A 25863-nucleotide genomic window follows, 5' to 3' on the forward strand; every position below is an offset into this window, starting at 1 on the left:
TGACTCCAAGATAAGACTTTTTCTTTCATACCATGATTTTCAGGTTGCACTCTGCCTGGAGTGCTCTCCCCTTCACATGTATGGTCTACTTCATGTGTCACCTTTTCTCTAAAAAGTCTCCTTATTCTCTCAGTCAAAATTAGGTTTTATTCCTCTAAATAAAATTGTTAAATCATTTTCGCCTATTTCTCTGCACCTAATATTTCTTCTATTAATAATAATGACCATAATAGTTAATATTTATTCAATAATCACTATGTGCTATTATATATATACACAGACACACACACAATCATATTACCTTACTTTATTAACTATGCTTGATATTCCAAAACTTTTAAGTTCTAAGCATTCCGAAGAAAAGAAAAATTTAATTAAATGGAGGAAAAAAACCCACCCTCTAATTTATTCTATATGTAAAAATTAAGAAAGAATATTTGTAAATGGGATCCCCTGGTGGCTCAGATGACAAAGAATCTACCTGCAAGGTGGGAGAACCCAGGTTTGATCCCTGGGTAGGGAAGATCCCCTGGAGAAGGGAATGGCTACCCACTCCAGTGTTCTTGCCTGGAGAATTCCATGGAAAGAGGAGCCTGGCAAACTAAAGTCCATGGGATAGCAAAGACTTGGACATGACTGAGTGATCAACACTTCACTTTTCACTTATAAATGTCCACTTGCAGGATGCAAAGATACACTAAAATGTAAAAAGGCCTGGCCATATAAACTGATGCAGATATAGCACCAAACTACAAAAAGCTTAATAAAATGGGGGTCTAAAAGTTTTTGGTCAAAAAATAGAGGACTTTTACAGACTTTTTAGTTGGAAATAACTTCAAGTGTACACAAGACTTGCAAGAGTAGGAACAGTACAAAGAACATCTTTACATCCTTTGCCCAGATTTACCTAATTCACAAAGTCACTTTTTTGCCAACATGTTCATGAGTGAGAAATAAAGTATTCTTGCAAGCCACTGATATTTTGAGGTTGCTGCTACCAAGATTTTGCAGACTCTCAATCTCTCACATATATATCTACACACATATGTAAATATGGACACACATATTCTGACTATTCAAGGGTTCTTTATCCCTACAAACTTCAGTATTTCTTAAGTAAAAGGATTTCTCTTACACAACCATAGTCCATCTATCAGATTTAAGAAATTCAACATTGAGCCAATACTATTATCTAATCTGTCATCTGTATTCCAGTTTTGTCAACTGACTCAATAGCATCCTTTGTAGTGTTTTCCCCATTCCAGTGCAGGATCGAGTCTAGGCTCAGGTATTTTATTTAGTTTCATGTCTCTTTACCCTCTTTTAATCTGGAACCTCCCCCCTACCCTTCTTCCCTCCCGTCATCCTTTCTTCATTTTTCTCTCTTTTTCTTTCTTCCATCTCTCTCTCTCCCCCCCTCCCTCTTTACCTTGTCCTTCCCTTTCTCTCTTTCTTTGATTTTTCTTTGTTTTCATTCTTTTATTTTTTATGGCATTCACATTTCTCAAGAATATAACACCTATACACACACAGACACATACACACACAGACGCATACACACAGAGATACATACACCTTTAAAAATAAATAAAACTGTCCTCATTTGGGGCTTGACTGGTGCTTCCTCATGGCCAGGTTAGGTTTATACATTCTCAGCCGTAATACTACATAAGTGATGTTGTGTCCTTTCAAGGTTTCACATTTGAAGTCACACATATCCATCTGTTCTTCACTGGTGATATCCATTTTCTGTACCAGTTTAGGAGTTGTCTGATTTCACTACCATATAATTACTATTTTCCTCTTGCAATTAATACGCAGTTTATAGACAGCCACTTTAAAGCCATATAAATATGTGAATATTCTGCTTGTCATAAAAAAAATTCCCCCTAGATTAAGCATTTTATGATTCTAGTCTGATCCAGTCATTACTGAAACATGCAAAATGCTGACTTCCCAAATCTGGCAGCTACTCTGATAACTGTTGTTACCAGTCAGCACTCAACAGTCTTTAATGAGCAAGAGCCCTCAGCTCTCTCCATTAATTAATTCACTTCTTTACTAATGGTAGAGACTCATGAATCACTTTTTTTCAATGGTTTGTTAATTCATCACTATATTTAATTATTTTGGTGCTCAACTACTTTCAGACTGGTCAGTGGAGGGTGCATCAAGCTAGTTCCTTATGACACGCTCCCATCATTTTGGGGATTTCCTTATTTTCTGGCATAAGACATTTCAAGCTTATTTTGTACTTACCCACCCTCAGTCTTGAAATCAGTTATTTCTCCAAGAAGCCTGGATTCTTATTAGTGGGGAATAGTTTCTAGGCACTTAGATATGCTAGGTGCTCATTGCTAGTGGGATATGTGATTCTTGGCTCTTCTAGCTGTTAGAGCTAGGAATATATATACACACATACACACACACACACACATATAAACTGCACACACATACATATATATGGGCACATATATATTCATATTCACATAGATACATATATATTTTAGAAATAATGCATTCAGAGTGATACCTTCAAATCTAGTCCATTCAAAGGATTCTTTCTTGACTTCCTAAATTCTACTTTGTATGTCTTTGTTTTTTCACTGAGATTCTGGCTTTCAACAACAATCAAAACATTTTGATTTTGTAATACAGGAGACCTATATTACACTTGGGCTTCCCAGGTGGCACTAGTAGTAAAGAACTGGCCTGCCAATGCAGGAGACATAACAGTCACGGGTTTGATCCCTGGATTGGAAAGATTTTCTTGAGGAGGGCAGGGCAACCCACTCCAGTGTTCTTGCCTGCAGAATCCCAAGCATAGAGGAGCCCAGTGAGTTACAGTCCATGGGGGTCGCAAAGAGTCAGACTCTAAAGAGACTGAGCACGCATGCATTATTACATCTTAAAATTGTTTAAATTGTTTCAGAATGGCTTTAGCCATACCTCAGAAACAAGACAACAACACATGCTATTCAATTTTTTTTTTTCTGAGTGGATTTTAATCAGAAAAAGTCAAATAGTATGTATATGTGTATAGTTCACATTTAACTTCTGCCATTACCATTTGCTGCTGTTTTATTCAGAATGTATCATGGGTCTCCTGTCTTGATTACTAAAATGTAGTCACTTTTGTCACAACCCTGGATGAATTATGTTCCTCCCACTACACAGTTTTATCCCACCTCAGTACTTTGTGAAAGTGAAAAGTGTTAGTAGCTTAGTCGTGTCCAACTCTTTGCGACCCCCTCATACTGTAAAACGTTTGGGATTTGTTTTCGATTCTTTTCTAACTCTATTGCAACCTGTCAAACACTGAACATAAATACCATGTTGGTAAATTACTTGAATTGATTCTTTTTCTTCAGTATGGTTATTTTTTTAAAATAAAGGATAATACTATACATACTCTTTTGTACTTTTTTTTTTTTTTTTTAATTTGACAGCATCTCCTGGAAATCACTCTGTGCTACTGAGTTAAGATTTCCTTCAGTAGCAGAGTGCTCCACTGCATGTATGGATCGTAGTTCATTCAATCATCTATACTGAAGATTAAGGTAGTTTCTAATATTTTCTAATTACATATAATACCACAAAAAAATACTGTGCCTAGGTATTTCAATATTATTAGAGGTATATCTTTGGGGTAAATTCCTAGAACTGAGGTTGCCAGGCTGAATGGTAAATGTACACATCAATTTATTAGAAATGCCCAATTCTCCTTCGCAGCTGTGTGCTGTTTTGTACTACCACTGCTGATGCTGCTAAGTCGCTTCAGTCGTGTCCGACTGTGTGTGACCCCATAGACGGCAGCCCATCAGGCTCCCCCGTCCCTGGGATTCTCCAGGCAAGAACACTGGAGTGGGTTGCCATTTCCTTCTCCAATGCCTGAAAGCAAAAAGTGAAACTGAAGTCGCTCAGTCGTGTCCGACCCTCAGCGACCCCATGGACTGCAGCCCGCCAGGCTCCCCCGTCCATGGGATTCTCCAGGCAGGAGTACTGGAGTGGGCTGCCATTGCCTTCTCCAATGCAGGAAAGTGAAAAGTGAAAGTGAAGTCGCTCAGTTAAAGTGAAGTCGCTCAGTCGTGTCCGACCCTCAGCGACCCCGTGGACTGCAGCCCGCCAGGCTCCCCCGTCCCTGGGACTCTCCAGGCAAGAACACTGGAGTGGGTTGCCATTTCCTTCTCCAATGCCTGAAAGCAAAAAGTGAAAGTGAAGCCGCTCAGTCGTGTCCGACCCTCAGCGACCCCGTGGACTGCAGCCCGCCAGGCTCCCCCGTCCCTGGGATTCTCCAGGCAGGAGTACTGGAGTGGGCTGCCATTGCCTTCTCCGTTGCACTACCACTAGCATGTATGAAAATGCCTGTTTCAAAACAGCCTCATCAACAATGCACCGTCAAGCATCTGAATTTTTGTTAATGGAAGAAAAATTGTATTGGCATATTTTTAAAAAGTAGCTTTGTTAAGGTAGAATTTAAATATAGTAAAATTTACTCATTTTAGATATACAGCTTGATAACCTTGCTTAACCCAACATCACAAAAGTTTCTTTTGAATTTAAATTTTAGTTTATGTTTAGATCTATCATCTATTTGGAGTTAGCGAGAAGAGGACGACAGAGAATGAGATGGCTGGATGGCATCCCCAACTCAATGGATGTGAGCTTGAGTGAACTCTGGGAGTTGGTGATGGACAGGGAGGCCTGGCGTGCTGCAGTTTATGGGGTTTCAAAGAGTCAGACATGACTGAGTGACTGACCTGAACTTTGAATATGATATGAAGTAGGGGTTAAGATTAGATTTTTCTCACACAAATACTCCCTTGTTCTAGCACCATGTATTGTAATAAGCAGTGAAAGTAAAAAGTCACTCAGTCATGTCCGACTCGAGTGACACCATGGACCATACAGTCCATGGAATTCTCCAGGCCAGAATACTAGAGTGGGTAGCTGTTCTCTTCTCCAGGGGATCTTTCTAACCCAGAGATCGAACCCAGGTCTCCCGCATTGCAGGCAGATTCTTTACTGACTGAGCCACCAGGGAAGCCCTGATGATAAGCAGTGCTTCCTCATTAAAGTGTCTGTGAACATTTTCAAACATCAAGTGACCCTAAGTGGGGGTCAGTTTCCACTGGTATTAAATTGTTGCTGCTGCTGCTGCTAAGTCACTCCAGTCGTGTCCGACTCTGTGAGACCCCATAGACGGCAGCCCACCAGGCTCCCCCGTCCCTGGGATTCTCCAGGCAAGAACACTGGAGTGGGTTGCCATTTCCTTCTCCAATGCATGAAAGTGAAAAGTGAAAATGAAGTCACTCAGTAGAGTCCGACTCTTTGCAACCCCATGGACTGCAGCCCACCAGGCTCCTCCATCCATAGGATTTTCCAGGCAAGAGTACTGGAGTGGGGTGCCATTGCCTTCTTCTAGCTCCAAGCTTAAAACCAGGATCAAGAAAACTAGTTCACATAGTTCCCTTCTTCCCAGAGGAGCAGGTGTCTATGTTCATGTTCCAATTCCTTTGGTAATTCCTTAAAACCTGTGTAACAAAACCAGTTTTAGAGCTGTTTTCTGTTGGAGAACATTCTCTGTATCTTGCTCAGTACTAGAAGCTGGAAGTCCTATCTCAACATAGATTTAATTGACATTTCTCTTGTGGGAAAGACTGAAAATCTTTTTATATGTTTCACATGACCTTTAATAACTTTTTCAGTGAATGGTCTGTTCAAGTCTTTTACCCATTTTTCTATAATTTTTGGTTTCATCTAGACAACTAAAACTTCTCCTTACAATTTGTGTATGTGGTCCAGTAACTGAGTTCTGCATATTAATTTTATTTCTTGCTAGCTTGTGAATTTCCCAACAAGTTATTTTTATCATTGATTCTTTAGGGTTTTCAAGATTTCTATTATGTTACTCTTTTATTTATTCTTTTCCAATTCATATGTCCCTGGTTGTTTTTTTAGTCTGCAGTTTTTTAACTGCATTCTTTCTTTTTGTGATACTTTTGTCAAGTTTAGACATCAAATGTTATACTTCCTCCCAGGAAAGAATTTGGAATTTTTCTTTGTTTCTTTCTCTTTCTGCTTTTTTAAAATACCTGAACCCGTTTATGTAGTTCTGGGATTAAATGCCAAAGTTTTGGTTAAAACTTTGTGAAACGAAATTGTGAAACGATTTTGGCCTGGTCCTTTTCTGTAGGGTGGCTTCTTGGTAACTTTATTTCTTCTATGGTTAAGCTTCTACCTCTACTGAGGCCAGTTTTGGTAAACTATATTTTCCTATGAAAACCCATTTAAGTTATCCCATTTATATTAGATTACTATTGTATTCAGTCTCAATTCTGTCATACTGCCTTCTGTTGAAATTGTTGTATATATTTACTGCATTTTGACATTTTTGCTTTTTTTAAAAAGGATTTCTTTTGGTAATTGGAAGATCCATATTTTCATTCTACAAAATCCCAAAATTTGCTCAGTCTTTACCTAATCTTTTTATTGTTTGCTGTCAGTTTGAAGTGATATTCACTGACTATTATACTACAGAATGATCTTATTCTGTTTTCCCCTTTTATTCTCCCTCATCCTCTCATTAAAAAAAAAAATTGCAAAACGGCATCTTTCTTTTTGGGCTTGGCTATACAGTAACATATAGGAAATGCTCATTGTTTGGAAATTCTTGCCAAAGTTATCCCAGTCATTTTTTGGCTGGGGAAAACTCACCTCTACCAGATTCTTCAGGAATACTATATGCATATATTATTTCCTGAATACTGGCACATTTGTAACTGTTGACTTGATATCTAAAAGTCGACTTGGTGGGATACAATATTCTTGATTTACACATTCTTTCCTTTAGTTTCATGAAGCTATCGCCCCACAAACGCCTTACTTTGTATGCTGCGTCAGGAAGGCTGATGTTGGTCTCACTCTATCAGCTTTGTACGTTATCTGACCCTCTCATTTGGAGGGACCATGCATTTCCCCTCCGTCTTTAAAGCCTGCTAGGATGTACCCTAAACTGACCTTTCCCCACCACCCAATAATAGTTCCAGGTCATCTTTTACTTCTGAAAGTGTTCTTGGATTATAGTTCAAAATATTAGTGCTGTTCAGTTGTTTTGATTTACTTCCTCATGAAAATCCTTTACTTACTTCATTCTTATCTTTCTGGTTTACTTTGATGCCTTTTCATTTGATTATATTCTTCCTTGGGTAACCTGTAATATAGTTTTCATTTCTAGCATCATTTTGTCTTTTTCTTCTCTTTCTTTCCCAGGTTTTATCAACTCTCATTTCATTTATCCCTGTTTTTTTGTAATTTTCTAAGTCTTTGTTTTTAATTCCTTATTTTGAGTTATTCTGTGTTACTGTTTTAAGGTTAAATTGTTTTGGGGTATTTTCATCAGGAAGAAAGCTTTAATTCATACTGTCTGATATTTACAGTTGTTTTGTAATGACAGGGACAGATTTTTTTTTTTTTTTTCCAATTCCTTTTTCTTTCACAGAAAGAGTTCTTAGTTCAACAGCACCCTCTTCTGTGCAATTTCTTTTTATGGATCATGTTGTTGATGGTCATGGTGGAGGGTACATGGATGAGGCTTGCTATGTCTTGTTTCTCTTTCATTTCTGCAAGACCCTTAATTTCCCCCTCTTATTTCCTTTTTTCTCATTATTTCTTAGCCTCCAAGGGATACCACCCGTCTCTATTTATTTGATTCTTTTCTCCAAACAATGATTCTAGAATGCTGCTGCTTCTGGTTACACATACTTCCTCAAGTTCTGAGAACCACCAAATCCTGGCCACTGTTTAGTATTTTGTCATTAATAGTTGTATTTTTCTCTTTCTGGAGGTGATCTTACTTGCAGTACTTTGTCTGATTACTCTGTTTTCCTTACTCTTTTCAGAGTTTTTAAGCCTCCCCTGCTTTCACATTTCAGTGGCAGGCAAGTTGCAACAGTTTGTTGGAATTTTAAACTCTATTTATATGTGCCTTGAAGGTTCTGGTACTCTCTATCCAATAGCCATATTTAAGGTATAGGTCCTGGGAATTGTCTGGCAGTCCAGGGGTTAGGACTCAGTGCTTTTACTGCCGTGGGCCCAGTTTCAATTCCCAGTCAAGGAACTAAGATCCCAGAAGCCGTGCATGATGTATCCAAAAACAAAAAAAGGTGTGGGTTCCTGTATGGTTTTATGTGCTCTGTAAATTTATGTTTTCTGGGAGGATAATATTGGGGAGATTCAAAATCAGGTGACTGCCACTGATCTATAGCAATGTCCTCTTAACTTTCTACTCTTATTAACCTTTTATTTGTTACTTGTATCTCTATTTCATGATATCATTGCATTTGTTTTGCTGTAAGTTACTTAAAATTCTTTGAAGAATGATAAAGAGCGAAAATAAATTTTTGCTTTTTATTACTAAAAAAAATTTAAAAATGCTCTGGCTTGGAAGTTTTTTCCCCCTCCTTGATTTGCTTTTACTTTTAATAAAATGAATATGAGTAACAGAAGAAAAGAAAAAGGAAAAATACAAGAGAAAGAAAAAAAGGTAGAAAAGCAATGAGACTGATCGTTTCAGTCCATAGATACCCAACTCTGAAAGCAGCAGTATACTATGCTATACTGTTTATATCTGTAGGCTCTCAGATATTACACACATCAATGCATTGCAATTATACCTCATTTCTCTACACACACACATCCACAAGACACATATAAACAATATATGCACTTACTTGTTTCACATTCTGGAGTTCTTCTGTCAATTGCTTCCTCTGCCTTTCCGATTCAAACAATTTTTCCTGTATTAAAAAGCCACTGAATTAACAACCTGTTAAGAAGGTATCAATGAGCATGATTTTTAGGGCTTTGTTTCAAGGCTTACAAATTCCTCAAACATCCAGTTTCTAGAATCTGGAAATGTAGCTCCCAGTCACTTTTCTGCCTTATACATGCCATTTAAAAGTAATTAGCTCTTTATAGTATAATTGGGATGTAAACATATTTTCTGTTACTATAAGTAGTCACATTTTTTTCCTGTGCCAGGCAGCATGTGGGATCTTCATTTCCTGACCAGAAACTGAATTCAGGCTACGGCAGTGAAAGCCTGGACTCCTAACTACTAGGCCACCAGGAAACTCCTTACTAGCCACTTTTTAAAAAACCTAAAAATCTGAGGTCCAAAATAAGTCAATCAGGATCAAAATGTATAAATGTCAAACTAAATGCTAGATAATAGCTATCACTGTCAAAGAGTTTGCAAATTGAAGAGCATGACTATTATAACTTAGAAGTCCCTCTTACCGTACATGCGAAAGAGGACTATGAAACAGAGTTGACCATAATGTTCCCAATTTAGCTAATTTTTGTAAGATTATCCATAAAAATGAACATATAACTAGTGTAATCAAAATATGAAATAATACTTACTAAGGTGGAATAACATTGGCATCCCAAACAAATATTAAAATCTTTGAACTTAAAATTAATAAGGATATTGAGAATAACACACTAAAACATTCAATTTTGTTATGTCATAAATCCATGTTTTATTGATCAAATCAGAGATACTTTAAGAGCCATTTTACTTATAAACCTGAGCAGAGGAATTGCTAGAAGATTATAATGAGTGGTAAACATTCATGGCAACATTGGAATGTTTACAAGAAGCAGTCTACTTTCTGCTATACTTGAGCTCATTCTTGTCTAAGAGATGAAATGAAGGTACGTGAAGATGAATATAATATAGCAATCTAACGAATCTGCCACAGAACAGGAGCCAAGAAACTTCTGGCTCCTGGGCTTTTATGCTCTGGTAAGTCACCTTCACTCTTTGTGTCCTAGTTTTTTGCATCTGTAAATGGAAAATATATCTATTTTCATTCAACTTTGCAAAGCAGTAGCAATGTGAACTCTGTGGAAAGGCTTTAAGTTAAATAAAGCCCATGGAACCTTTAAAAATCATTCTTGCAGAATAAAAATTAGCCATTGGCATCAAATTTTCTTGGTTCCGTTTTTACTTGTACCTTAAATCAGACATGATAAACAGAGATGTCACAGGATAATGGGAAGTGATGAGAGACATTTATACATTCTGTGAAATCCATTTAACAACCTCTGCTTTTTGTGTATATGTGTGTATAATACAAGCAGAAAAACTCAAAGTACAAAGATTATCTCAAACAAAACATTTATTGCTGTGTGGTGTTTTCTGTATTTAAGCAAATGTCTCTCAGCCAATAGATAGGTTTTCAGGTGAAGGAAATTATACAGAATATATTTTACCTGTGATTTCAGGTTTTGTCACAGTAGGATATGTTCAGTTACATCTTGTAAATTTTAAATACAAATCCTGATTTACTCAATAGTTCCTCTGGAAAGCTTTGTTTAAATGTTAAATGAATACATCTTTAAATTAAAATTCTAATTATTACCACTGATATTCCAGTAAAAAACAAAAATATATCACTAAATTTAACAATGATAAACACTGGGGCTTCTGTGGTAGCTCAGACAGTAAATAATCTGTCTGCAATGCAGAAGACCCGGGTTTGATCCCTGGGTCAGGAAGATCCCTTGGAGTAGGGAATGGCAACCTCCTTTGTTCTTGCCTGGAGAATTTCACAGACACAGGAGCTTGGCAAGCTACAGTCACAAAGAGTTAGACATGATCAAGAATTAAGATGAAAAATATAAATTTAGCTTTAATAATTGACAGTAGTTTTTTCTTATTCTCTTAAAAAACATCTGTAGTGTTGGTTATACTGGTAAGATAGCATTTTTATATAATTTACTCTGTGTAAGTCATTGAATCTTATGGTCCATCAGAATTTTCTGAGGCTCTCAGATCTTTTTCATTTTATCATAGGGAACTGGTTAAATAATCTAGAACAGAACCTTTGGAGGATAGGAGAAGCACTGAAAAGAATTAGGTAGATTCATATATATTAACCTGAAAAGTTATCCAAGATATAATGCTAATAACAAAGAGAAAAAAAGAAGATAAGCTGTAAAAAAGTGTATAATATATGAAACAATTCTGTGGAATTAAAAGAAGCATATATACACATATTTTTTAGCATATGGTTGAGTACACAGAGAAAGTCTCTGAAAGGGTAAATAAGATATGTTAAACAATAGCTTCCTCTAGAGGTCAGAATTTAAAAACTAAGGTAGCAAGGAAATTTCTTTCTTTTTTTAATTTGGTGTAAAGATTTTACCTCAATAAAAATGAAACAAATAATAGAATTTCAGTTATTTAAAAAACTAATTAAAAATAATCTGGGGCTTCCCTGGTGGCTCAGTGATAAAGAATCTGCCTGCCAATGCAGGAGACTCACTCAGGCTTTCGAAACGTGACCTAGGAAAAGTCCTACATGCCATGGAGAAACAAAGCCTGTGCACAGGTTCAACTATTGAACCTGTGCTCTAGACCTGGGCACCACAGCTGCTGGGCCCATGTGCCACAGCTACTGAATCCCGCATGCCCTGGAGCCCGCGCTCTGCAACTGTCCAAGTCACCACACGAAAGGCCGTGTACTGCAACTAGAGAGTCTCCCCCACTCTCTGCAACTAGAGGGAAGTCTGTGCAGCAATGCAGACCCAGCACAGCCAAAAATAAACACAGAAAAAAGTTTAAATATATTCCTATGATGAATTAGTGGAAAACAAATAGTTACACTGCTTTTCTTGAAGACCTGAAAAATATAATGGCTTGCCATAAAAATTAAGATACAAATTTAATATTCTAAACACAAAATTAAAACATATATAGAGAAACAAAATCTTACAGTATATTTGGGAAATATATTGTGTTTTTATTTCCCTTAAATCTCAATCCATTAATTTCAAATTATGTTAGCAAAACAAGATGCCCCTGAAGCATTCACATGAATATAGGAGAAAATGTATTTTCCAATGAACATCTGAGGATCTAAAATTGTCATGGCTTGCTTCATTGGTTCTCCTTTCTTCCCACCAGTGTGAAAAAAAAAGGGGTTAGAAGTAGTAAGATTAGAAGGTATGATTACAAATCACACTGTTCACACCGAATCTGTGAAATATAAATAATGAGTATGTAAGCTAAAAAATTTACTCTCTAAAGGTCAGCTGAGGAAATCACTGACTGTGAAATATAAATAATGAGTATATGAGCTAAAAAATTTACTCTCTAAAGGTCAGCTAAGGAAAAAATATTAATTTGATATTAATATTCTATACTAAGCTATTTGATATTGATATTCTTTAAAAAAACAAACACTAAGTCTCGATACTCCAGAATTCAACACAAGATAATTTTCTTTCTTTTCTTTATACAAAAGAAAATATAAGGAAGCTAAATTGGAGATTACCTTAAGTGTCTTCACTTGTTCCAAGGCGTTATTTCTTTCATGCTTAAGCTTTTCCATTTCATCTGTTTCTAAGGAATCACCTGTCTCCTGAGAAATCTGTATGTAAGATAAGAAGGAAGAGTTAGAACAGAACATGGAACAATGGACTGGTTCATGCTTTTCCATTTCATCTGTTTCTAAGGAATCACCCGTCTCCTGAGAAATCAGTATGCAAGATAAGAAGGAAGAGTTAGAACAGAACATGGAACAATGGACTGGTTCAAAATTGGGAAAGAAGTATGTCAAGGTTGTATATCGCCACACTGCTTATTTAACATATATGCAAAATACATGATGCAAATGCCAGGCTGGATGAATCTCAAGTTGGAATCAAGACTCTCAGGAGAAGTATCAATAACCTCAGATATGCAGAAGATACCACCCTAATGACAAATAGCAAAGAGGAACTAAAGAGCCTCTTAAAGAGGGTGAGAGATGAGAGTGAAAAGCTGGCTTAAAACTCAACATTAAAAAAGTGAAAATCATGGCCTCTGTCCCATCAGTTCAGTCGTTCAGTAATGTCCGACTCTTTGCAACCCCATGAACTGCAGCACGCCAGACCTCCCTATCCATCAACAACTCCCGGAGTCCACCCAAGCCCATGTTCATCGGGTCGGTGATGCCATCCAACCATCTCATCCTCTGTCGTCCCCTTCTCCAGCCCTCAATCTTTCCCAGCATCAGGGTCTTTTCAAATGAGAAAGCTCTTCTCATCAGGTGGCCAAAGTACTGGAGTTTGAGATTCAACATCAGTCCCTCCAATGAACATCCAGGACTGATCTCCATTAGGATGGACTGGTTGGATCTCCATCAGGATGGACTGGTTGGATCTCTCCAAGGGACTCTCAAGAGTCTCGTCCAACACCACAGTTCAAAAGCCTCAATTCTTCAGCACTCAGCCTTCTTTATAGTCCAACTCTCACATCCATACATGACTATTGGAAAAACCATAGCCTTGACTAGACGGACCTTTGTTGGCAAAATAATGTCTCTGCTTTTTAATATGCTGTCTAGGTTGGTCATAACTTTCCTTCCAAGGAGTAAGCATCTTTAATTTCATGGCTGCAGTCACCATCTGCAGTGATTTTGGAGCCCAGAAAAATAGTCAGCCACTGTGTGCAATGTTTCCCCATAGATTTGCCATGAAGTGATGGGACCAGATGCCATGATCTTAGTTTTCCGAATGTTGAGCTTTAAGCCAACTTTTTCACTCTCCACTTTCACTTTCATCAAGAGGCTCTTTAGTTCTTCCTCACTTTCTGCCATAAGGGTTGTGTCATCTGCATATCTGAGGTTATTGATATTTCTCCCGGCAATCTTGATTCCGGCTTGCACTTCTTCCAACCCAGCACTTCTCATGATGTACTCTGCATAGAAGTTAAATAAGCAGGGTGACAATATACAGCCTTGACATATTCCTTTTCCTATTTGGAACCAGTCTGTTGTTCCATGTCCAGTTCTAACTGTTGCTTCCTGACCTGCATAGAGGTTTCTCAAGAGGCAGGTCAGGTGGTCTGGTATTCCCATCTCTTTCAGAATTTTCCACAGTTTACTGTGATCCACACATCAAAGGGTTTGGCATAGTCAATAAAGCAGAAATAGACATTTTTCTGGAACTCTCTTGCTTTTTTGATGATCCAGTGGATGTTGGCAATTTGATCTCTGGTTCCTCTGCCTTTTCTAAAACCAGCTTGAACATCTAGAAGTTCACGGTTCACATGTTGCTGAAGCCTGGCCTGGAGAATTTTAAGCATTACTTTACTAGCGTGTGAGATGAATGCAATTGTGTGGTAGTTTGAGCATTTTTTGGCATTACCTTTCTTTGGAATTGGAATAAAAACTGACCTTTTCCAGTCCTGTGGCCACTGCTGAATTTTCCAAATTTGTTGGTCCCATCACTTCATGGCAAATAGATGAGGAAAAAAGTGGAAACGGTGACAGATTTTACTTTCTTGGGCTCCAAAATCACTGTAGATGGTGACTGAAGCCATGACATTAAAAGACACTTGTTCATTGAAAGAAAAGCTATGACAAACCTACAAAGCATATTACAAAGCAGAGACATCATTCTGCTGACAAAAGTCGGGTCTAGTCAAAGCTATTGTTTTTCTAGTAGTCATGTACAGATGTTAGAGTTGGACCATAAAGAAGGCTGAGGGCCAAAAAATTGATGCTTTCAAACTGTGGTATTGGAGAAGACTCTTGAGAGTCCCTTGGACAGGAAGGAGACCAAACCAGTCAATCCTAAAGGAAATAAGTCCTGAATATTCATTGGAAGGACTGATGCTGAAGCTGAAGTTCCAACACTTTGGCCACCTGATGCAAAGAGCCGACTCACTGGAAAAGACCTTGATGCTGGGAAAGATTGAGAGCAAGAGGAGAAGTGGGTGACAGAGGATGAGATGGTTGGATGGCATCATGGATTCATGGACATGAGTTTGAACAAACTCTGGGAGACAGTGAAGGACCAGGAAGCCTGGTATGATGCAGTTCGTGGGGCCACAAAGCGTTGGACATGACTCAGCAACTGAACAATAGCAACAAAGCAATCACAGGGAAGAAACTGACAATATTAAAATACGAGAGAAAAGTTATACATTAGATACTAATTATGAGAGCTAACATAAAAATCCTCTTTTGATGAGTCTTAGGCTTTTGCATTCTAATAACAAGATTCAGTTTCTTATTTTGGAGTTGTTTCATTAGATAAAAGAGAATATTGAATAATCTGGGGTAACAATTCATTTAAGCTTAACCTTATATTTTTGCTACTAATACAGAATTTAGACATTTATGAGGTATACAAACTCTGTATGTATTACTGTCATCTATAAAATTCTTATTCTAACAATTTTTCCTTAAAATCCAAATTTTAAGACTGTGTTTATAATGTATGTGTTTATAAGTGCTTTCAATATGTATGTGTTTATATATATAAAATATATACACACAATGGAGTATTAGTCAGCCATAAAAATGAATAAAATAAGGCCATTTACAGCTATGTGTTTGGACATAGAGAATATTATACTTGGTGAGATAAGCTAGACAGAAGAAAGGCAAATACTATATGATATCACTTACATGTGAAATCTAAAATATAATACAGATGAACATATATATAAAGCAGAAACAGACTCACAGCAATAGGAAACAAACCTATGGTTACTGGAAGGGAAAGAGAAAAAGAGACGGCCAAATTAGACATATGGGATAACAGATACAAATTACCAGATAAGCAATAAGAATATATTCTATAGCACAGGGAGTTGCATCACTATGTTGTACACCTGAAACTAACATAATATGGTATATCAACTATACTTCAATTTTAAAAAAGACTTTATGAGTTATCAACATGAACTATTCCCTAAAGATATCCACTCCAAGTACCTGGTATCCACAGCTAACAAAATGCTGGACATTATCAACCAAGATGGTTTACATGAACCCAGTAAAGTACATTAATTGATTATGTGACTTGTTTTAACTAAACAAAATATATCAGCCAAAGTGCCTTAAAAAGATTCCTGCACAGAAACTGTGTCTTGAGGATAATATTAATAATTCATGCACAGGTGAATAAAAGCAACAACAAAACAGAGGTGACAACTTCTCTTACTTCTAGTTTGATCTCTAACAATTACAAAGTAAAAAAAAAAAAACAACAATGGCAATCTTATCAGAGATAAAAATCCAAGTCTAATTACATCTCTTTTCTATGTGGAAGTTAGAACTAAAAATAAAGTATAGAAAATACAATTTAAAGGACCGAACAGAGAAACTGACTGCTATCTAAACATGAGATTTAAAAGCAGGGCACTTCAGAGAGGAGAGGTGAATGCAGAGTAGGAAAAAATAATACAAATAGTTAATAATATCAACCACTGACTGGGAATTTTGTGAAGATACACTGCTAAGGACTATATATTTTCAATATTAAATCCTTACCATTATCTTTAAAACCTTGACTCCATTTCACAGATGAGGCAAAGGGCTCAAAAGTTTACTAAAATACCTACGGTATTTTCACAGCCAAATAGCAGCTATTCCAAGATTCCCACAGAGTTCAGATTTTTACTAACTGCTCAAAATAAATCATGGTGGTATGGAAATGATAAACTCAGATTTGCTTTCCAAATCCTAGGATATCAAAAGTAGAAGTCATCCCTTAAGTTTTGGCAGAAATATTTTCCCTAAAATTACTGCTTCCTGTTGCCCTGACACAGTTGCTTTTGTGTATCTATGGTCATTATCCATAATATATATGACCTCATATTCATCTGTCTCTGCTATTCTATTTTATAAGTACTCACAGAATTCATTCTTAAACTTTAGATTACTTCTGAATACAATCTCAAATGTAGCAATATTCCCAAAGTGTGTTCCAAAGGATATTAGTTTTGCATAAAACCATAACAGGGTGATGGTGATGGTGGTAGTGGTCCTTGCAGGTCAGGTAAGTTAGAGAAATACAAGCTTTAGAAAAAGTTACCTTTCTTCCCTGCAGGTCTTCTAGTACCTTTGATATGCTAATAAGCATTTTGAATATCCCAAATTGGAACGTAACGACTTGTTTTCCTCAAGTTGTCTGACCATATTACACACACAACCCTCCTTTATTTCGTAGCATCTCATGGGACTAATGTCTACCGAGCACATTCTCGGAAACACTACTCAACATTCAGATTTGCTTATTCTACCTCGTTACCTTAAGAAGCAAAATAAACAGAATTTAAGAGTTTAAATAAGAATCCAGATAACAGAGTTATAAAAATTTGCTAAGATAAATTATGGATTGGGGTTTTTAGGCGTATGTCATCATTTTTGAGTTTAAAATGAACATAAATCATGAATGAAAGAGTCCATGGTATCATTTTGGGAGGCAAAACACTACACTAACATTCAGAGAACAAACTATGATTTACAAAATGTTTTACAACTCTATTGTTATTTTAGGGCTAAGCAGCAAAAACTGGCCATAGATATTACTTGTGAATTCTTTGAGAAGCCCCTTCGTGGTCAATGACTTTCCAAATATGCTTCAATCAAAAGCAGAGACATTACTTTGCCAACAAAGGTTCGTCTAGTCAAGGCTATGGTTTTTCCAGTGGTCATGTATGGATGTGAGAGCTGGACTGTGAAGAAGGCTGAGTGCCGAAGAATTGATGCTTCTGAACTTTGGTGTTGGAGAAGACTCTTGAGAGTCCCTTGGACTGCAAGGAGATCCAACCAGTCCATTCTGAAGGAGATCAGCCCTGGGATTTCTTTGGAAGGAATGATGCTAAAGCTGAAACTCCAGTACTTTGGCCACCTCATGCGAAGAGTTGACTCATTGGAAAAGACTCTGATGCTGCGAGGGATTGGGGGCAGGAGGAGAAGGGGACGACAGAGGATGAGACGGCTGGATGGCATCACTGACTCGATGGACGTGAGTCTGGGTGAACTCTGGGAGTTGGTGATGGACAGGGAGGCCTGGCGTGCTGCAATTCATGGGGTCGCAAAGAGTTGGACACGACTGAGCGACTGAACTGAACTGAAACAAGCAGCATCAAATGAGATAAACTGTTGCTATTTAACATCAATGATTCCAGACAGATACCTATTTTCTAATCTACCTCCAGCTCTTGACCTTTATCCTCTTTACCTTCTTAATCTCTTTCTTACCTGGTTCTCATGATATCATTTTCAACCCTTGGGCCCCCTGATCTCTGTGATACTTGGTAAATAACATTATAAATCATTTCTACTCTGCTTTCTCTAGTCTGCTATGTAGTATCATAAGACCCTACAGAAAGTCACTGCACTGCGCTCAGCGGGCCTCACCTCAATTCTCCCTTCACTATTGCTCCATCATCATCATTTTTAAGTTATTTGACTTGTGCCAATTCTGGATAGCCACTATTGCACTGGCCACATTCAAAACCTCAATTCATCTTAAACAGAAGAGAACAACAACCTCTGTTTCAGTCTAATTTTATTGATAAAGCCTTCTATTATGAACCAGCCCATCCAATTACCTCCTTTCCTTAAAATTTCTTTGTATTCCCTTATTTTCCCCCACCTAATCCTTTTATTTCTTATAATCTGGTTTACATATCTTTCCTCCATCCCCACATTTCAATAATTATTACTTGTAGTGCCACCAAACAACCTGCTATGAGAAAAAATATGCCCCTCATCGACTTTCGTTAATCACTTTCTCACACATAGTATTGCTCAAGCCATGTGTCCTCGCAACTTTCTCTTCCCTAGGTTTTTGATACTCTACTATTTCATCTACCCTCAGGATATTGAGGCTGTTTCTAATGACTTCATTTCATTTCTATTTCTTAAATGGAGAAAAGTTCCCCAAAGTTTGTCCTTTTCCGCCACCTTCTCTACAAGCTGTCCCTGAGTGATAGCGCTCACTGCCATGCCATTACAACTATCACCCTCCACATAATCTGCAAGTCCCTTTCCTGATGTATAGTTCCTTATTGCCTTTCGGTTATGTATACCAGTCAGCATCATGAACTTACTCTTTCCAAAACACAGCCTATCATCTTCTCTACCTTTCTCTTCTTATTCCTTCTTCCTAGTAAAAGAACCAGTATATCATTAATCACCCTAATAAAAAACTTTGGGGTTATCTTTAACCCATTCTCCTTTGCTCTGACATTCAAACGTATGCCTCATTGACGGCATACTTGTTTTTGTCAGTGTCTTAGATCTGTCTCTCCATTCCTTTCTCATTCTTCTCACCTCTCTTTATTCATCCATTCTTGCAGTCTTTCTTTGGTCCCCTGTCTAGACTACCAACCACCACTTTAACCCCTTCCAAGATAAACAACACTATTTAAGATTACTATTTCTAAAATATCACTTTGATCATATCACTATTCTCCTTAATAGTTACCAACTTAACAGGTACAATCAGTCAATTCAGTTGCTCAGTCATGTCCGACCTGTTGCGACCCCATGGACTGCAGCACGCCAGGCCTCCCTGTCCATCACCAACTCCCGGAGTTTACCCAAACTCACGTCCATTGAGTCAGTGATGCCATCCAACCATCTCATCCTCTGTCACCCCCTTCTCCTTCTGCCTTCAATCTTTCCCAGAATCAGGGTCTTTTCAGATGAGTCAGTTCTTTGCATCAGGTGGCCAAAGTATTGGAGTTTCAGCTTCAGCATCTAGTGAGTGTCTAAGTTTAATATTTATTCTTCCTTTTTTCTCTGACCTGCATGTATTCAACTATCTTTTTTAAAAAGTAGATTACTCTCTGCTTACTATCACATTATACACATTTATTTTTTCATGCTAATACTCATCACTCTGATCACCTCTTGAGCAGATAAAATCCTATACGATTCAAAACTCACTCAAGGGAATTCCCTGGCAGCCCAGTGGTTAGGACTCCATGCTTCCACGACAGGGGACCTGAGTTTGATCCCCTGTCCAGCATGCCATGTGGCATAGCCAAGAAAACACCAAAACAAAAAATGAAAACTCACTCATATGCCACCTCCGTTAACGAATTTTCCCTGAGTGTTCTAAGTTCTATTATTACTATGGCCCTATCACAATGCATTTTTAAACTTTATCTGTATACATGAATTTTCTTACATTATACCCTAAATTTTTTGAGGGATAGGCTTGAGTTTTATTTACCTTATAACATGTGCCGGAGCAACTAACAATGCCACACACTGTAGCTGTTTAATATACATGTAATCTTTAACAGATGAGTATATAGTGAAGTGACTATAAAGTATTTACTGTTACACACAGTGAGAAATATCATTTATATCATGACCCAATTATCAGCTAAACATTATCACTTTTATTATACACAGTTTACGTTAATATTTCCCATTCTATTCTATTTCCCTTGTTAAAATACAATCACTTAACTGACTGAGCAAAGACCCCAGTTGTGATTTTAATATAACCTATTTATGATATCTGATTACTGTGGTAAACCCATCGTATCACCATGGACCATCATCTGCTTAGAATACTGCTAAATGGAGGCTCCAATCTTGCCTTTTCTAGATGTAATCTTGTGCCAGTAGCAGGTGTAGCGCTGTGAGAATTTTTAATATAGCAGTGATGACTAGAATCACAGCAAGATAATTATATTTTTGGTTCTAAATGCCATATTATTCCAAAAGCAAAAAGGTTTTGTCCACTAAACAAAAGCAGGACTTACAGACTCAGCAATTCCTTCTTAAAAGACAGCATTTCAAGAAATCTTATGAGTCAGACAGAATGATCAGCAAATGAAGCTAGTTACAAAAGAGTACATATTGTATGATTCTATTTATTACTGTATCCATTATGCTTCAGTAAAAATATTTTTAAAAAATAAAGGAAAATACAAGCCAAAAACCCAAAGAAACATATGGGTAAAAATAAGCATTCTTAACAGATGGATTACAAAATCTGATTCTCTTCTTTAAGATGACATGGTTGAGGGGGTGAGCACACTGGGAATTTCCCCATCTTCACAGAATGTCAGTAGCCTGACCTCAGATCAACTGATATTCATATGGGGCACTATAGTGTTAACTAAAACTAACAAACAAACAAAATAGAACAAAAAAACTTGGGAATAATACTGAAAGTATTTTTAGAATTTGTTTCTGGTAAGCCACTCGACAAGCCGTGATTTTTAACAGTATTTTCAAATGGTGGTGCATAACTCATTAGTAAATTATAAGACCTAATATTTACTGGACTGGAATTGAGTATTAGATAAGAACACAAGGATGTAGAAAAGGCTAAGTAATGCTTTGAGATTTTCGTTTCAGTTACACATGTGAGTGCAGTGAAGTAAAAATGGATTCTTATCGTGGATTTGTGGATTCAGGTGAAAAAAAAGGAAAGCCAACATTTAATGGGGACTCTTCTGTGTGTTGACAAGAATTCTTGTACACTGATATAATGACTCTTGCACAATATTTGATCTGAAGCTACAAACAGGAAATTATTGGCATGTAGGCCTTGTACAATTACCATCAGCACTTTGCTTTTGCTATCAAAATGCCTCATACTGAATACATTTTTATCTGCTCTAAAATCATATTAGTATTGATAAAAAGGAAGTAAATTACTAATTTGGAGACCAAGTATTTCTTTGCAGTTGCTAAGAAAGCTCTGCATGCTCATTCCCTACTTGGCTTATGTAAGCCCCGTTACCTCTGCCTTTCCTCATTGAAATGAGTATGGTAGCTTCTACTACTGTCTAGCAATTAGAAAACAATGTTCTGCTGTCACACTAAGTAGGTAAGAACATAACACCTAGATGAGAGGAAGGGAAACTCTGCTCTTACTGCTTCAGTCTTCCTACTCTAAAGGCTACAGAATCAGTTTTGCTAAATCAGTGCCTCAATTCAGGGAGAGCTGGGTGATTTCCTGAGTTCCCAAACCACCAGGTCTTTGGGAACGCTCATTCATCGTTGGTGAGAATAAGTCAGTACAGCCACTTTGGAAGACAGTCGGCAGCTTCTTGCAAAATTAAACATCCTTTTAACATACGGTCCATCGATTAAGTTTCTTGGTATGTATGCAAAGAAATTGAAAAATTATGTCCACACAAAAACGTGCACATGGACATTTACAGAGGTTTTATTCATAACTATCCAAACTTGGAGGAATTAAGATGTTCTTCAGTAGGTAAACGGATAAATAACCATCCAGGTAAGAGCTATGAAAAGACATGGAGAAACATTAAATGCATATTATTGCCTGAAAGAAGCCAATCTGAAAAGGCTATATACTGTATGATTCTAAGTATACAACATCCTGGAAAGGGCAAAACTATGGAGACAATAAAAGGATCAGTGGTTGTGATGGATTTGGATGGGGGCGGGGTGAGGCTGTGGAGACATGATACGCAGTACACAGAGAATCTTTTATGTAATAAAAATATTCTGTATGATACCATAATGATTGATGTATGTCTCTATACATTTGTCCTAACCTAACAGAGAATGTATACGCCAAGAGTAAACCATAGTGTAAACTACAAACTTTGGGTGATTATCAATGTAGGCTCGTCAATTATAACAAATGTGTCACTCTGAAGGGGAGGTCAACAACAGACAAGGCTAGGCATATATAGAGGTGGGGGTATTTAGGAAATCTCTGTATGTTCCCCTTAATTTTGCAGTGAACCAAAACCTGCTCTAAAATAAACAGTCTTCAAAAAACCCCTACTCTTAATAATGGCAAAAAAGTGTGAGGTATCTGGAAATAAATCTAACAGAGATTAATAAGGCTTGTATTGGAAAAAAAATACAAGTGTATTATTATACGCCATTGAGAAGATATAGATGAATAAGAGGCCAAAACATGTTCACAGATAGACTTAAACTTATAAAGATGTCGATTTTTCCCAAAATAATCTGTAAGTTCAAAGTAGCAAGATTCCGGCTAAAATTTATATGGCTAAGATAGCCAAAGTAATATCTGAAAAGAACAACAAGGTGGAAAATATATTAAGACTTATGAAGTCAAGTCAACCAGTAGAATAAAGAGTCTAGAAAGGCCCAGGCATATATGGAAATCTTATAAATGACAGAACTGGATTGCAAATAATCCTTCCAACCCATTGAAATGTGAATTTACATTTAAAATATTACCTTTAAAAATTTTATCAAAATTCACATATAAAACTTAAAATTTTTGACTGTGTATCAATAGTATAATGATTAATCAATTCAGAAGAAAATTTTAATATGTAAGAGTTTATGAACATAGCAAGTTAAAACAAATACATTTGAATTTATTTAAATTTGGGGGTAGCAAAATGATAGGGTAACTAAGGAAAGATTTTTAACCTTGATATTATAACATATCGGGGTGACATTCTAGGGCAATATGGAAGAGAAATAAGAGTTAAAAGAGACAGGAAAGATGTTAAAAGTCTGAGAATAACAGTTTGCATCTACAAACCACAAAATCTCAGTCCAGTCCTCCCCTGACTCCAGTCTTTGGCAACCACAAGTCTATTCTCTGCCCGTGAGTCTGTTTCTACTTTGTAGATAGGTTCATTTGCGTCATATTTTAGATTCTATTAATACATAAAAGGACTTTCCTGGTGGCTCAGATGGTAAAGCGTCTGCCTACAATGCAGGAGACCCGGGTTCAATTCCTGGGTCAGGAAGATCTCCTGGAGAAGGAAATGGCAACCCACTCCAGTATTCTTGCCTGGAGGATCCCATGGATGGAGAAGCCTGGTAGGCTACAGTCCATGGAGTCACAAAGAGTCGGACATGACTGAGCGACTTCACCTTCACCTTCAATACATAAAAATGATACCATATGGCATTTGTTTTTCTCTTTCTGAGTTACTTCATTTTGTATGATAATCTCTAAGTGTATCCATGTTGCTGCAAACAGCACTACTTCCATTTTTTATGGCTGAGTAGTATTCCATTGTTGGAGAAGGCCATGGCAACCCACTCCAGTACTTTTGCCTGGAAAATCCCATGGACGGAGGAGCCTGGTAGGCTGCAGTCCATGGGGTCGCGAAGAGTCGGACATGACTGAGCGTCTTCACTTTCACTTTTCACTTACATGCACTGGAGAAGGAAATGGTAACCCACTCCAGTGTTCTTGCCTGGAGAATCCCAGGGATGGGGGCGCCTGGTGGGCTGCCTGTCTATGGGGTTGCACAGAGTCGGACACGACTGAAGCGACTTAGCAGCAGCAGCAGCAGTATTCCATTGTATATATGTACTGTATCTTCTTTATCCATTCATCTGTTGATGGACAATTATGTTGTTTCTGTGTCTTGGCCATTGTAAATAGTGCTGCTATGAAGGTACATGTATTGTTTGGCTAATATGTCTAACAGCAGGATTGCTGGATCATATGGTAATTCTATTTTCAGTTTTCTGAGGAACTTCCATACTGTTTTCCACAGTGGTTACACCAACTTACATTCCCACCAAAGTGTAGGAGTTCCCTTTTCTCCACACCCTCTCTAGCATTTGTTATTATAGACTTTTTAATGATGGTTGTTATGATTGGTGTGAGGTATAGTAGTTTGATTTGCATTTCTCTAATAATTGATGATGTTGAGCATCTTGTCGTGGGCCTATTGGCCAACTGTATGTCTTTGGAGAATGTCTATTTGGGTCTTTTGTCCATTTTCAATTGGATTATCTGTTTGTTGTTGTTGAGTTTTATGAGCTATTTCTATGTTTTAGAAATTAAGCCCTTGTTGGTTGCAATGTTTGTAAATATTGTCCACTATTTCATAGATTGTCTCTTTGTTTTGTTTATGGGTTTACTTTGGTGTGTAAAAGCTTGTAAGCTTGATTAGGTCCTAATTTGTTTATTTTTGTTTTTATTTCTACTACCTTGGGAAGCTGACTTAAAAAAACACTGATACAATTTATGTCAAAGCATACTTTGCCAATGTTCTCTTCTAGGAGTTCCATGGTGTCTTGTCATATATTTAAGTCTTTTTTCCTATCATATTCTATCTTTCTTTGTCAAAGATTAATTGACCATAGTTATATGGGTTTATTTCTGGGCTCCCTATTCTTTTCCATTGATCTTTGAATCTGTTTTTGTGTCAATATATGCTGTTTTGATTATTATATCTATCTGGGAGGTTATGCCTCCTGTTTTGTTCTTTTTCCTCAGAATTGGTTGGCAATTCTGGGTTTCGTGGCAATTCTATAGTTTCAGACATATTTTAGGATTTTCTTTTTCCCCAGTTCTGAGAAAAATGTCATGGGTAATTCAATGGGGATCAGGTTAAATCTGTACATTGCTTTGAGTAGTATGACCATTTTAATATTAATTCTTCCAATCCAAGAGCATATAATATCTTTGCATTTTTTTGAATCATCTTAAATTACCTTTATTAATGTTTATAGTTATATAAGTTTTCGCCTCCTCATTTAGGTTCATTTCTAAGCATCATTTTTTTTGGTGTGATTTTAAAAATTATTGCTTTTTTACATTCCTTTTCTGATATTTCATTGTTAGTGTAAAGAAATCAACCTATTTCTAAATGCTAATCTTGCACCCTGTTGCCTTGCTGAATTCATTTATCAGATCTAGTAGTTTTTATGGGGAGTCTTTAGGGTTTTCTATATATAGTATCTTTTCATCTGCAAATAATGAGAACTTTATCTCTTTCCTTCCAATCTGGATATCTTTTATCTGATTGCTGTGCTAGGACTTCTAATACTATGTAGAAAAGAAGTGGTTAGAATTGCCATCCTTGTCCTAGATTTTAGTGATAAGGTCCTCAGCTTTTTACCACTGAATATTCTATTGGCTGTGGGTTTGTCACAGCTTTTATTACACTGAGATATGTTTCTTCTACATCCAGTTTGGTAAGGGTTTTTATCATGAATGAATGCTGAATTTTGTCAGATGCTTTTTCTTCATCTGTTGAGATGATCATGTGGTTTTTTACTTCTTTTCTTGATGTGGTATATCACACTGATTGATTTGTGCACGTTGAACCAT

General features: G+C 37.1%; 1 protein-coding gene and 1 non-coding gene across 6 annotated transcripts in view; one reads left to right on the forward strand and one right to left on the reverse strand.

Annotated features, from left to right (window-relative positions):
* The window catches only part of STXBP4 (syntaxin binding protein 4), a 235071-nt gene that overhangs the window by 120484 nt on the left and 88724 nt on the right, over positions 1-25863 (reverse strand). For all 5 annotated transcript variants that reach the window (XM_025281286.3, XM_044939655.2, XM_044939654.2 and 2 more), the window contains 2 exons: positions 12348-12443; positions 8733-8798 (listed from right to left, as the gene is read on the reverse strand). In XM_025281286.3, the coding sequence (XP_025137071.3) occupies positions 8733-8798; positions 12348-12443 (162 nt within the window). The remainder of the gene's footprint in view (positions 1-8732; positions 8799-12347; positions 12444-25863) is intronic.
* Positions 23465-23537, forward strand: TRNAC-ACA. The gene has a single exon. It is a non-coding gene; the product is annotated as a tRNA-Cys (tRNA).

The sequence above is a fragment of the Bubalus bubalis genome, chromosome 3, assembly GCF_019923935.1.
Source record: "Bubalus bubalis isolate 160015118507 breed Murrah chromosome 3, NDDB_SH_1, whole genome shotgun sequence".
In the NCBI taxonomy this organism is placed as follows: domain Eukaryota; kingdom Metazoa; phylum Chordata; class Mammalia; order Artiodactyla; family Bovidae; genus Bubalus; species Bubalus bubalis.